At 41.0% G+C, this 14,553-nt stretch overlaps 1 protein-coding gene across 2 annotated transcripts in view; it reads right to left on the reverse strand.

Moving 5' to 3' along the window:
• The window catches only part of spop (speckle type BTB/POZ protein), a 100,038-nt gene that overhangs the window by 33,109 nt on the left and 52,376 nt on the right, over positions 1–14,553 (reverse strand). For both annotated transcript variants that reach the window (XM_063472345.1, XM_063472347.1), the window contains 2 exons: positions 13,215–13,366; positions 3,078–3,205 (listed from right to left, as the gene is read on the reverse strand). In XM_063472345.1, the coding sequence (XP_063328415.1) occupies positions 3,078–3,205; positions 13,215–13,366 (280 nt within the window). The remainder of the gene's footprint in view (positions 1–3,077; positions 3,206–13,214; positions 13,367–14,553) is intronic.

A 14,553-nucleotide genomic window follows, 5' to 3' on the forward strand; every position in this document is an offset into this window, starting at 1 on the left:
CCCTGAAGCCACAGCAGACAGGACAGAAGGAGAAATAAACCATACCTGTGCAGCAACCTTCGTTCTGTGACTCTAGTTCTAATGGAGTAAAAGGGGACCACTGTGCCTCTGCTTTTCAGTGGCCAATTTACAATGACTGACAGGTACGTTTCACTACAAACTTTCCAAAACAACCTCTTCTTTCCCCTTTAGTCAATCAAAACAGACTTTCTGACTAACTCTTACACTGTCAGTCAACACGACTCTGCCAGCAGGCAAATAACGGCCGCCCAAAGTTGCTGGGGGTTTTTTTGTTGTTTTTTTGAGGAGCCACTGGTCCTCCCAAGTGAGTCTGGCATTACTCTAAAATTTCTCTTAAGCATCTGCATTACCTGTAGCATGAACAATAGGATAAGCAGTGGTTTGACCTTAGAGCTAGAGGTTACCCGTGGTGCTGACAGGGGAGGAGAAGGTGAGTTACAGAGAGAGAGGGTTTAACCTCCCTTACCTCAGCATCCCATTAAAGGAGGAGGAAGCAAAATGAAGGTAAAAAAAACAACAACTCCAAATCCAATCTTGGCCTTTTGTTTTTGTCCTTTATCGTCTTTATTTTTCCATCTTCATCTGTTCTTTACCCCTGCGGCTTGATGCCACCCATTGTGCCCACATTCACAAGGCTTTTCCTTCAGTCTCTTCTCTCTGTGCCTTCTTCCCCTCCTTTTTATCTCCCCCTGTCCCTCATGCTCTCTTTTGACAGCCAACGCAGCACCTTTAATGGGAGCTATCTCCTCATTAAATACCTGCAAGGTGTCTGCAGTGGTTTGGCAGGGATAGAAAGACAAAAAGAGATGGAGACAAAGGAAGCGACAGAGAGAAAACACATCAGCTATTGTTTAGGCACTTTCTGACATGACACATCGACAGACATAGACAGATTTCACTGTGTTAAATTTGAATTACTAATGTCTCTGGAGGCAACTGAACTGAGCAGAAAGACCAGGGGGTCAGGAGGAGCGGCTGAGTCAGTTCCCCCCTCCAACCTTAATCTGGCTTCTTTTCATAGCCTTTTTGCCTCTGACACTCTACTAGAAATACTAAAAGAGGAAGAATTAAGGGAGGGAAAAGAGGAAGGAAGTAAAAGTAGAGAAGCTCAGCAGACGGGAGAGGCAAGGGATACGAAGCAGAGGTGAAGGTAGAATGAGGAGAAAAAAGTAAGAAACTGTGATGCTCCAAGTGGGAGGCAGCAAGACATGAAAGGAAAAGGGAAAGGAGGAGGAGGAGATTGGGTCTGAATGAGAGATAAGATAGAGGGGGAAAAGAGGAAGGAGAAGAGATGAGAGAAGAGAGAAGAGGGAGCGGGCTGGGCTCTGGGGCGATGGGGCTCTCTCAGATGCAGGATGGGACCATCTGGACGAAAGTGGAGCCAGGTCTCTGACAGTAAACACTGGGCATCACTTTCACATGGAAAAAGACCAGAAAAAGAGATTCAAACACCCGTCCACACTTTCTTACCATCATCCACCCACTATGCTCCACCCAGTAACTAACTCTGCCAACCATTCTTCACACATGTTGGTGAAAAATACTACCACTCCCCTCAATATTGGCAATTTCATCACTACCGCACAAAACACCCCACAGACTGCCCTTTTTCGAATAACACACTCCTTTGCAGTATTTTTTTCTTTCTGAATTGATTCTAAAAACACTGCTGCCTGTCTATATATCACATCTCTGACTTTCTCTGAGAAAATAAACTCTGTGTGCCTCTCAGGTCACCTAGGGCCATTCTTCCAAATGTTTCTAGAGTTTAAAAAAAAATGGTTGCTATTATGCTGATGATGGTGAAAACTTCCAATCTCTCCATCTTCCATTTATCTAATTTTCATATATGGCACTTTTTCTCTTATGTATAGAATGTGCTATATAAATTTTCACCGTCCTGCTCGTTCATCAGCGGAGCTGGCTAATTACAGCAGTGCAACAGATATTTACGGGGGAGGAAGTGGACACCGCGGACTTGAACCAGCAACCCCATCTCTTTCCTTTCAGGAGAGTGGATGAATTCAGCAAAAGAGGGCCCTTCAAGGAAACTAATCCCTCTCTCTTCCTCCTCATCCTCTCCAGCAAACAGTCTCATCCTCAAAATTACGTCCCAACGAGGCACACCAAACACACACACAATATGTATACGATACCACGCGCACACACACTCAATTCTACCCCCTCCCTCATGGCTCTGGAGAAGCAGAACTGCCCCTCCTACCCCTCTGTCGATAAGCCCGGTTTGGAAACACTTTAAACAGACTTGCACACTGCACCGCTACAAAAAGAGAAAACTTCAAGACATGCTCCCCTCCATACCCGCAGGGTTAATTAGAATTGTTTTAAACAGCCACTGCCATGCTTTTTAAACATTTATGGGTGCATGCATTACAAGTAAGGCATTAACATATCCGGAAAGTTTAACCTCTTCTCTGCTCCCTGGCTCCATTACGAGTAGCAGAGGAGAACGAGAGAGAGGACAGTTGACCTCTGCTGCCCCCTGTGTTACAGCTGAAAAACAACAAGGGAATTTTCAATGAGGAGCAGCAGCCAGATTTGGATCAGAGGAATCGGAGCCAAGCCACCATGCAGGATGAATGACAATCAGCTCGTATGTTAGTGATGAAAGAGAGAAACCCAGAGGCTATGTAGTACCAATAAAAACATACATTATTAACTAAGAGGGACATAGAATAAGTAGTAGTGATGAAAAACAACTCAGTGAAATAGGAGTTGTGATCACTTGTGGGCAAAACCACCAAAACACAGGAAATGCAGGTATTTCAGCAAAAAAAATAATTATAGGTTTGACTTAATAAAAATGATATATTCTGGGTTAATCCAAATAGCTCAACTAATAAAAACACAGCTCAGAATATGATGTGAATGTTGAAATATCCCATTTCATGAACAATCATTTTGATGATAAGGATTTTCATTTTTGGAGGTACAGCCTGTACTGTGAATTTCTACTGGGAAGGCTTAAAAATGAAGACACAGTGAAATTAGTTCAACAAACAACATGAGTTTTAATGAACAGTTCCACCTCTTACCTCACAGAAAAGAGTTAGTTTGTCATCAGGCAGCAGACCGTTGGCCTCATCCAACAGGAAGTCCCTCCTTATGAACTTCTTGAAACCCCAGTCCTTCCCCTGGACAAAGCGATACGCCCTCTGGCTCTCTGGAAAAGAAGACACACGGACAAACAAGGAGAAACAAGATTATTTGAAGACTTTCACAACATGATTAAGCTCTGCGTGTGTGAATGTGTGTGCGAAAGAGAAAGTTTGTTATGAGTCATGGCCATAAGCAGCGGAGAAACAATGGCAAAAGAGGCTGGATGCAGGAAGTAATGCCTGCAGGGAGCTTTTAACACTTCAGAAGAAAACAGAATCTCTCTCTCTCTCTCCCCCGTTTCACTCTCTCTATCCTCTCGCTGCCACATAAAGACTAGTGGTAAACATGAGACAGAACTGCTGTGCCTCTTTGGCCAAGAAGTGAGAAATTGCAGGGATCAAAGCAGTCCAATTATCATGTGTTTATGGAGTGCCAATTATCTCTAACAGTGGCAGGAAGGATTCTGTAACACTCAGTTGCACTACAAAGACACAGGAAAGGTGGTGGAGTTCTTGTGTGTACAACAGTCACACTGTGGAGGCGGTCACAGCTATCTACAGTCACCTAACAGTCACAAATACTCACATACAAGGTCAAAACATTAATGGCTTTGAACTGCGGCAGCTACAGAGATCACAGCAAATTAAAGCTAATTGCAGATAGAATAAGGCCAGCCGCTAACACATAAATTTTGCAAGTAACTGAAGCTCTGTTGGAAGAATAAGACACCATTCTTTGGAGAAATTACATCATTCACCATTTTGCTAATGAGAAGAAAATGCTTCCTTGAGCACTGTTCTGGGATTACTGAGCTTAAGCGACAGACCCTTTTTGTGCATGGAGCCATCACTGTCCATTCCTGTAAGCACAGACATAACCATACGACATGATACGGTAATAAATTAAGGTTTTATGTCTGTTTTTTTACGCGCCTGTAAAGGATTAGATGACGCTACAGGAAAAAGCTCCACAAGCTACAATGAGAGTCAATAGAAATCAGTTTATTTGCCAAGTCCTTGTCATTTCTTCCCCATTAAGATCTTTCCAAGGATGCTCTGTAAGACACAATAAAAATGTAATCATCCATGCTTGAATTGTGCTGGCACTAAGCAGAAACAAGAAGAAAATTTAGTAAGGACATACGGATAAACAAATTGGCAAATTACCAGATGAAATTGTGCAATGCTTGGTCATACTGACAAGAGTGTAAAAGCAATGTGTCCCCAGTCTCATTACAGTATATTAGAGCCACGCAGTTTTTAGGCAGTAGCAGTGAGAATTATTTCTTTTAATAAATCATAAACTTTTTTTTTTTTCTATTAATATTTGTTATGACAACCCATTTTGCCAGCAATTCTCCTGGGTACACTTGTGCATAATTTTTCAAGATAATTGGCATATAGTTTGTTCAAAGTATCTTCTGTGCATTCAGATTGTTTCAGTGACTTCTTCCTCTTCATGTAACCCAGACTCACTCCACAATACTGAGATGAAGGCTCGGTGGAGTCTCTGTGGAGACTATTACAGGAATCCTTTTCTTTTTCGTGTCACTGAAGATAGTTCTTTATGACTCTGGCTATAGAGATATACTTGTTATCATGCAACAGAACGAACACAGGACAGCCAAAATGCTCCCTGGTGGTATTGGATGAAATACCATCAGGTATTGCAAAGTGCAGGAGTGTTTTACATGAACCTAAATAGACACATAGATTGTATAATCCCCCAAATTGCTTTGATAGATGCGGTTAGTTTTGCACCGTTTTCCAAACACAGTCAGAGTATGTTCAGTTCATTATGACTCAATCTGCCAAGAGCTGCGCATTGTCACAAACTAACAAGATATTTAGCTGGGGGTAGTTTCTAACAGGACAGGTGCAGCTTGTTAATTGTAATCAGAAACGCATAGAAATGTAGGTCATACACATCTATGTTAATTGTACCAATATGGAAAAGAAATAGTAAAAACTTATATGATTTACTCATGAAAGTGGCCACTTTCTCATTACTTTCATTTGTTGTTTTAGTAAGTATCCAAAACATACAAGTTTCATTTATATAATTTTTCAAGGGATCTTATATTTGTTTTCACTCTTGTATGCTTTTCATACAAGTTTCACACAAGACAGATACAAACTTTATAAGATTTATATATATCTTTGCCATATGGGTAGGCCTACAGTTGCAGTCTGGTAGAGAGTTGTTATAATGCAAACAGGATTCAGGAACTGACAGGCAGGACTGTAAACCAGCCGACAATAGTTTAACATTGAATTCTTTCGCATTCTTCTATTAAAATAAATTACATCACTTTAAACTGGAAATGCCTGATTGACAAACATTTATTTCTATACAAGTGTAAAAAATTTTTCCACTGGATTTGTTTAGTATGGTCGACCACTCAAACAGTCACGTGCTAGAGCATAGCTTATGTGAACATGGTGAAAAATGTATGCACTGTCCATGGTCCTGAAACTGGTTCATTTAATACAGTGGTCCCTCGCTATAATGCGGTTCACCTTTTGCGGTCTCGCTGTTTCGCGGATTTTTTTTTTTTTGGTGCAATTTTGCATTGTGTTCTGTCTCCTGATTGGCTGTAGACCATCGTCAATCGATCTCCTCCGCGCCGTGTCTCGTGTACAGTACAGAATGCATTCAGCTTGTCAAATTTACATAAATCCTTGATTGCTAGCAGTGTGACTCTGAAAAGTGCTGTACTGTATGTTGGTAAGTTTTCTCCCCAACAAACACAACATTGTCGACGAAACGTTTTGCACCGTCAAAGGCACCTGTGGTAGCATCCAAAAGGCAGAGGAAGATGCTAACCATCGCACAAAAAGTTGGACTTTATTTTTACCTTATTTTTCAGACGATAAGGCACACTGCATTATAAGGCGCATTAAGCAAAACAAAACAGTCAGATAAGACAAATTTTTCTCAACTCATTCCTCATCAATGTCGAATTCTCTCGCAGCTGCTCTATTCCCATGTTCTGGACCTGAAAACACGGTTCGATCTTTGGTTTCATTCAATAATACTGGACTTATTTTTCTACGTCGGTTTGAACTTTGAGAGCGTTTAAACAGGAGAGAAAAGTGTGAAAAGGTTCATGCCTGTCTGAGAAAAGTGTATAAAGTGTGTAGTGAGGGGTTTTACAGCCTTAAAATATCTATAATAATCATAAAAAAATAAAGCTGGCTACTTCGCAGATTTCACCTATCGCGGGTTATTTTTAGAACATAACTCCCGCGCTAAACGAGGGACCGCTGTATTTTGCTTCAAACTTTCGGACCAGTTCAAAACAAAAAATATGAAAAATGGGTCGCTATTAAAACTTCCCATGCTTGACATCCGTCCAAGGCCTTATTATTTTCAGGATCGGGTCCAAAGTCAACATTGTCATCCCTCTGTTCTCCTCATTCTTCAGCCACTTTGAACCCCACAGCACAGCCTGTGGAATTCCTGCCACAGAAGCCCCAGCATGTTTAAAGGACCCCGACATAAAATCTGGCCCAGTGTTGGCAAACCTAACAAATAACTTTGTTTAAGTTGTATGAGTTGAGAGGTGGACCTGTGGCACTTCCAACACCTCTTTTTAAGACTCTGTTGGTAGGAAACCACCACTACTAACCAGGATCTACCGTCAAGCTTTTGCTCTTTCAGGCATGCTCTGACACAGCTGGTTGACAATAAAAACCTGACCCTAGCAAAAGTCGTAAAGCTTTTTATACCAACAATGAAAACCATCAGCATCCATTGTCCAGACCTGGCCATCCATTTTCATTAACTTATCTGCAAACAGGTCACAGGGGCAGCAGACTAAGCAAGAACACCCAGACCAGCCACCTCCTTCAGCTTATCTGAGGGGACACTGAGGCGTACCCAGGCAAGCCAAGAGACACAATCTCTCCAGTGTGCCGTGGGTCTGCCCCGGGGCCTCCTTCCAGTGACCTGGACATATTGCATACAATGTTGATTTTTAAGAAAAACAGAGTCAGAAAATATTGAACAGAATCCACCTATGCTTGAGTTCTTACAAAACAACTTCACAAATGTTTTTAATCTGAATCCAACTAATTTATTCAGTACTTTAAAAGGGTTGAGGTCATCACTGACATTTCAGACTTCTGTTGAACTTCCAGGCATATTACATCCACTTAAAGTCAACATTAAATTTAACTTTTAATATCAGATGACGAAATATGCTAAAAATAACCACTGTATCACCGAGACCTGGTAAAACAACACAGTGAAAGTCTCGTGTTGATTCCAGCTGACTATAAGATACGCAATTGTTTTTTTAGGCGTGGGTTGCAGCCCTAAACAATTCCAAATATTAGTCGAACTGCATGTAAAATCAAATGTTCAAATCTGTCTTTTCCCTTGCAACAACCCACTGCAAAGTATGTGTGATGTCTGGTTGAGCCACGAGTAGGCATCATCATCCTGTATCCACAGCCAGAATCATTTTTGCTGATGTTAAAAAGCCTAATTCCAGCTCCATGTCCAGCCAGACTCTCCCAACAATGTCCAGAGGTTAAATGTGAAAAAGGCTACAGCCACCCCATAAAAGATCAAGTCTAAGGCTTATACATCTGCAGGGTGTGTAAACTTAATGTGTATACTCTTGCCACTTCAAACAGACTCCTCTCTAGCCTACTCTTGCATAGAAACCCCAATAGGAGATCTGCTGACAGTTCACAGTAGGAAGCACTAGGATGAAGTGTCAATGCTACTGTAAGATCCTGTGTCTAATCCCCTGTTTGGATCTGAGAGAGCAGGCAGCCAAAGAGGGGATTGGCGGGGGAGTGCAGTGCATATGCAGTTATTCCCACCACTGCTCATGCAGGGGGTCCTTCACTGTAATCCTCTGCCTCTAGAGGCTGTGTACGCAAAAGAAGCTGACAGGAATCCACATGCAAACCGATACACAAATAAGCTTGACTGAAAGTCAATTCACAAAATGTATTTATGCACTTTACAAAGCTACTTTATTCATTGTTCTCCCAGCTGAATAGTTATTCTAAAATCGACTGAGGGTTTTTTTTTAAGCCGACGGTATCTCCAGTAAAGTCTAGCAGGTTTAAAAATGGTGTCAAACTTTTGCTACACTGTACCGTTTGTGGCTGGGCTGAGACAAAGCATTAAACTTAATGCAGGTATCTTTCACAGGCTCTCAGTAAAATCTTCTTTCTTTAGTGACTTTCACCCACTCTTATGTCCTTTAAACATGTCTGATGGCTCTAGCATGTGTGACCCAGATGAAGCCCCAAAGCACAGAAGCTACTTGTGAAGTTGTGTTATTTGGGTAAGTAACAAGACCAGTGACGAGTGAATAGTTCCCCAGTGGCAGTATCTAAAGCTAACCTAGGGGGTGAGGAGAAGGGGGGGGGGCAAGAGGAAGAAGTGAAGAGAGGTGAGAGGGAATGCTGAAAGAAGCCCCAGCAGACTCAGTGAAAAAAGAAAGAGAAGTGTGATTTCTTCAGTGTTCAGCTGTGACAGTGAGATGACTGTGGGTGCATGTGTGGATGTGTGCATGCATACAGGCACCAATGATGAGGGCTTTGTGTGTGCTGAGCTCAGCTAATGCCATGCTATCATCTCCACTGGGGCATCAGAACACTGCACTGGCAGAGAATCAACTGCAGGTCAGATCGCTGGCGCTCACTCTTTCAGTGAGCTGGCCAAGGTGGTGGGAGTGCAGCCACTCTGCCAGAATACCAAAAAGAGCAGGGCAGCGGTGGAGGGAGGGGGGTAGGTAGGTGCAGCTGAGAGATCCACTGGCAAAAGTGTGAGTGATAAAAAAAAGCGAGCTTAATAAACACAAACAGCAAAACGTATAACAGTACACATTTAGTGGAGCTACACATACCTCTTGATGTTCGGGGAAATTATGATGAACTTGTATGAAAAAAAAAACCACACTTATAACAAGTATGAATCAGCGGCAAGTGGAGATAATTGTCAAGTTTTTAACAACGCCGCAGTTGCACTTCGATATTTCACTACCACTGAAATTTCTCACCCTGCCAAAAGAGAATCTAAGGTGATGCTGAAGGTGAGAAAAATGATGTCTAAACTGGCGACAGCGAGAGAAAGACTAAAGGGGAAGCCAAGCCAGAGTATTTAGGTGTGCAGGACATCCATATTCAGGCAGAAAACTCAAGGGTACGATTGGCACACAGAAAGAGAAGGTCGCCAGAAGACAAGCTGGCATGTAGAAAAATAGCAGCTGACAGAGCAGCCAGAGTCAACATCTCTCTTGGTGTCTGTCACTTTTCTGGACTTACTTTTTACCACTCAATTTGAGCAAAATCCCACTAACCACAACTTATAATTAACAACAGACTATACTGATCCATTTTTCTTGCACTGACTGTTCAAGGACAATTAGTCTAGCCTTCAGTTAGCAGTAATGGGCATTCTACTAGCTTTTATAAAAGCTGAAAAATCTAATGTAAAACGTTGCTCCCATTTACACACTGATTCAAACTGGCTGGCATAAAGAGATACAAATGTGACAGCCGTTCACACAAGAAAATCTAACCTCTACTAAAGATCGAGCTCTATAAGCTAATGTCAGCACAAACTTGTCTATTGACATTCTTTCTAGCAATGTCAATACAACCTGATTATATAAAGACTGACCAATAACTTCTACTCTATTACACGGTGCTCCACTCCCCCCACACAGAATGCCTGATCGCCTCTATCAGTCACTGAGGGCAACAGACTCTGACAAGTTCACATCCCAGCTTCAGTTAAATGAAACCAACATTTCTCATTCTTAAATTACAATATAAAGCAGACCACAGCCAACACACATGAGCTCACTTAGCCTTTGGCTACAACACAACAAAACCATCGTCTGTAGGGGAGATTTAACATGGAGACCATTTGAATACAAAACCGCTTGCGGCAATGGTTGAGAACTTTCCATCTCTCCTCTCTGAGCTGTCAGAACAGGAGTCTGCAGGGGGGCAGCTGTTTTCTCTGGCAAAAGGAGGAGGGGGGAGGAAGGAGTGTGTGTGTGTGTGTTTGGGGGGGGGGGGGGGTTCAAAAGACAACTTACAATCCACGCAGTAGCCTCAGAGGGAAGAACCAGCACATTAAGCAAGAGAGAGAAATGATGTGGCCAAGTCTGGTGTAGGAAGGGAGGGGGGGGGTCTGCCGCTGATGTTTGAATCCATCTCCATTATTAAGTACAGACCATCAGAGGATCCACAGACAAACACACTCTCTAGTGAGAAGCTCAAGGGCTGACTGATGCAGATCGGGTGTTTCATTAGATAATGTCAAGCAAATCCGTCATAGTATATCCTACACCTCCTCTTATGTACTGCAGGAATATTCATATTTTCCATATAAACAAAACCAAAACATGGGAATGAATACATCTGTAAAAATGGAAAATCTAAATATGTCTTTATTTCACCAGTAAGCTACAAAAAAAATATAAATGCAAACAAGATTCTCCAAAATCAACATTGTGCAAAGTTAAGATACTGGAGTTACTCTACTTTAAGTTCTCACTAGTTTTTCTAACCATTTCTTCCTTCTATTCAACTATCCACATTAAAAGAAGTATAACCCAATAACTATTGTATTAAATATGGTCCCTACAGGAACACAGTATAGAGGCAGACAAATCACTGTCCTGCCACATAAACAGTCCACAGCCACTCAGCTTTCTTAATTAAGCCAATTTGTTTTTATTTGACTTTTTTTTTTTTCCTAGAGGCCTGGATTAAATTGGATTCTAAATGATCCAGAACCAATAGAGCAATCTTTACTGCCATATTCTTAGACACAGTGCTTGCTAAAGTGTCACAAATATGCTGGCAGTTGGGTAATTTTCTCCATTGACAATGCAAGTGCAGTGGAGAGCCCAGGTTTCCCCAGGGGGAATGTGGGAAGATTGTAGGAGGGCATATGGCAAGAATGGGATGGGGTGTGCACCATGGAGCATACCATTTATTGCAGAAAGCCCCTTGAGACAAAAAGAGAGCAAGAGAGTCAGAAAAAGAAGATTCTTTTTTACTTCACTTGGCATTTCCAAAATTCAGGTTTTCTTTGGCGATTTAAGGGAGCAATATTACCAAAATTGTAAGGCCTTGAAATTATACATCTCCGCAGTCTAACTATTACTTCTACCAAAGAAAAATCCTCCATGCAAAACTAAACTATAGATCACAAAATACCTAATATCCAGTATAAGCACCACAAGAGAAACTCTTCTTCAGTCGGCCACTCAGAATTAAGATTTAGTTTTCAAATAGTGATGGAATTAAAAAGGATAAAAGAGAAAGAAAACGAATTTGTGAGTGAGAAAAATGACAAAGGTCTAAGTGAGCAAATGAGGTACCTAAGTTCACATGGGGGAATGTTTCTCAGCAGGAAAAATGATTTCCCTTTTTACACAACCTGCACCGCAGGGTGTTGTACACAACTTCACTGCATATGCCTCTCATTCAAACACATTTCCGCCTCCCACCTCTTCTCGTCTCTCTCTACCTCCCTACCCACCCGCTCCGTCTTCCCTCCTCCATGCTTCCTGTACAGTGAGCTGCAGGGTACTGGGAGAGAGGGAGGCAGCCAAAAAGCCTGATAACCAGGAAGCGGTCACATCTGGCCCTCACTAATTCAATTCCACACAAGTTTGCTTTTCCTCCCCATAACATAACCTAATTAAAAAAAAAAAAAAGGAATTGGAGGTGCATTCATTTCCAATTTATCAACAGGGAGTGAGGCTGTCGAAGACTTCTAAAAAGGTTGGGTCTTTTTTAATTAAAATCAAAATTGCCCCACGCTACTTTGAATTATATATTTACCAGAAATGAATCCAACTGGCAGTGATTACACAAGCCCATATGGCTATCAATACCTTACGTTATTAGACACACTTGGGGTATTAGACACACTCTCCACCTTCTACATTACAAATTTCAGTGCCCCAAAGACACAGGTGTGACAAGAGTTTTTCATTTTGAAACTCTTAAACTTTGAGATATCCCTGGCTTTGTGCTGAATATAAAGTCTATGAGGACAGCTTAGGTTTTCAGTAATGAATTTGATATTTTTCAGTGTCAATTAGAACAAGTTATGATTTCAGAAAATAAAACTGTGGATGTATTTTTAAATGCTTGTTAGTCTTAACTTCTTGTGCCGGTGAGGGGGGTCATGTGTTTATCATCATGTCAAAGCTCCTCATATAAAACAAAATGCTACCATCTTGATCACCTGTATTATAAATATGTTTTCTTTCATCAATGTGTGCAATGAACTTGCAATCTTGTTGCTTTTCAAATAGTTGCTTTGAGGACAGGGTCTAAGATCCACATGCAGACAGTTGGCGTCTTTAAAATAATTTGACTGTGTCAGCTATTAGTCTCAGTTTGCGATTGAATGGGGTCAAGCAGCAATGGCATTTAATGGTGATCAATTAGATCAGTGAAAATTGCAAATATGTTGCCGTCTACATACACAGAAATTCACACTAACAACTTATATTGAGAGTATAGCCAGAACCTCATTCAGAAATCCCTCCACAAACAGTGACATAGTTGCTAGAGATTGGCCATTTAACTGCAAACTATGCTTTTATAGGAATATAACCAAAATGCAAACAGTTGGCAAAACTGGTGTCTTATTGCAAAGAGATGCATCACAGATGAGTTGTGCCCAGGTAGACTAGCTCAGATTGATTGCAATGTGTCACAATCTGTCTGTGTTTATGAATTAAAAAGGAATCCCATGCTCTTCATCAATCTGTCTGAATGTGGCTGCAGTCAGTCTGAGCCAGACTGTGACTGTTTAGAGACAGGTTTTCTCCTACATAGTGACCTGTGCAATCACCTTGTGACCAAAAGGAGTCACCTAGAACTTGAGGATGTTGCACACTCAATCTCTGGTAAGCCAATAGGTCGTCACGCCTACTTGAAATCAGTCACCAAATTTGAAAACATTCACGATTTCTTTTCCAGTCCAAGGAGGTTTTCCTATTTTGACTGAGCCATAAGGCTATATAAATAAAACTGACTGCCATTGTTTAGGGCCTGGTGATTCTGACTTACCCATGGCTTTGGTCTCCTCTCCCTTGGCATTGAGGATAGAAAACTTAAACTTGGCACGCACTTCACTTTTTGGGCAGCTAACCAAGAGGAGGTAAAGTGATAAATAGTCTTTGCTCTCCTCATCCAGACCTTTAGGATTCACACGCAAACACCTAGGGGAAAGAAGAAGGGAAGAAACACACTAGTGAGACCAAAAAAAAGAAGAAAAAAAAAAGACAAAGGGGAAGTATCAGTTCCTGGAAGTATCTGCAATATTTATAAGTGAAAATCGGATTATTCTTAGATGAAAAGTATTGGAAATTATTGACAATGATTTTTACTTTTCATCTGATATGTACTTTAAACTGTCACTTCTATGCTCCACTTCAGCTTTTAAATGATGTGTTTTATAATGGCATAAAAACTTCTTCCTCATCAAACACAATCAATTACTTAATCGATTTATGTTTTATCCAGTATGAAGCAATTTCCCTTGATTTCACAAATTCTCAAACAAGTTGTTAAAAATCGAATAATGTCCTTATTCACAAAGCAACATTTAATTGAAGCTTTAGACTACATCAAAGCACAGAAACCACAGCAGTTAAGGCTACTAAAGATCTGCTTAGCAGCAATCTCAGACACCTCTTCATGTCCAAAGCTATTGTCACCAAAACCCTCTAGTATCAAAGGAAATGATGCTCAAAAGTAAACCTATAATCTATCTGGTGCACTATTATGTTACTCTGACAATAAGCCAGACAGACTTACTCTTGTAACATGGTTTCAGGAACAGTGAGACAATACCACTGTGAGGTAACCCACTGCTGTGCCATGGTTGGTTAATGATCCTATACACTTAAACAAAACCACAACAGCATTAATGCAGTATTATAACGCATAAGGATCAGGATCCATCACAATTTCCAGGTTATTGCAGGTAAAATGCCAAGCACAGTTTGGATGAAGACCCATTAGGTGATCATTGTGTCTAGGTTTGATTAGATTCTGACCAGGAGTAGCGATTCTTGTGACATGTGGCTGTATGGGAAGACTGACAAATCTCCAGAGACGCTGTCACGGCATAAATTCATCGGATAAGCTAAAAACATATTTTGACATTATGACACTTGTGAATAAGTAAAATACATAGGATTTAATATATCTCCTAGTCACTAATTAACCACACTATGCATTAAAGTGGAAGATATAGCCATTAAAAGGGTATTTTTTTTAACAAAGTAGGAAGCAAAACCAATATAAAGTTTCACTGTACTCACAAAAACCCAATAAACAACACCTGATTCTAATACTCCCAATCTCCCTTCAAAGTCTTCTCCTTTTCTTTGCTTCTGGCACA

This window comes from Pelmatolapia mariae, linkage group LG4, assembly GCF_036321145.2.
Source record: "Pelmatolapia mariae isolate MD_Pm_ZW linkage group LG4, Pm_UMD_F_2, whole genome shotgun sequence".
Classification (NCBI taxonomy): Eukaryota; Metazoa; Chordata; class Actinopteri; order Cichliformes; family Cichlidae; genus Pelmatolapia; species Pelmatolapia mariae.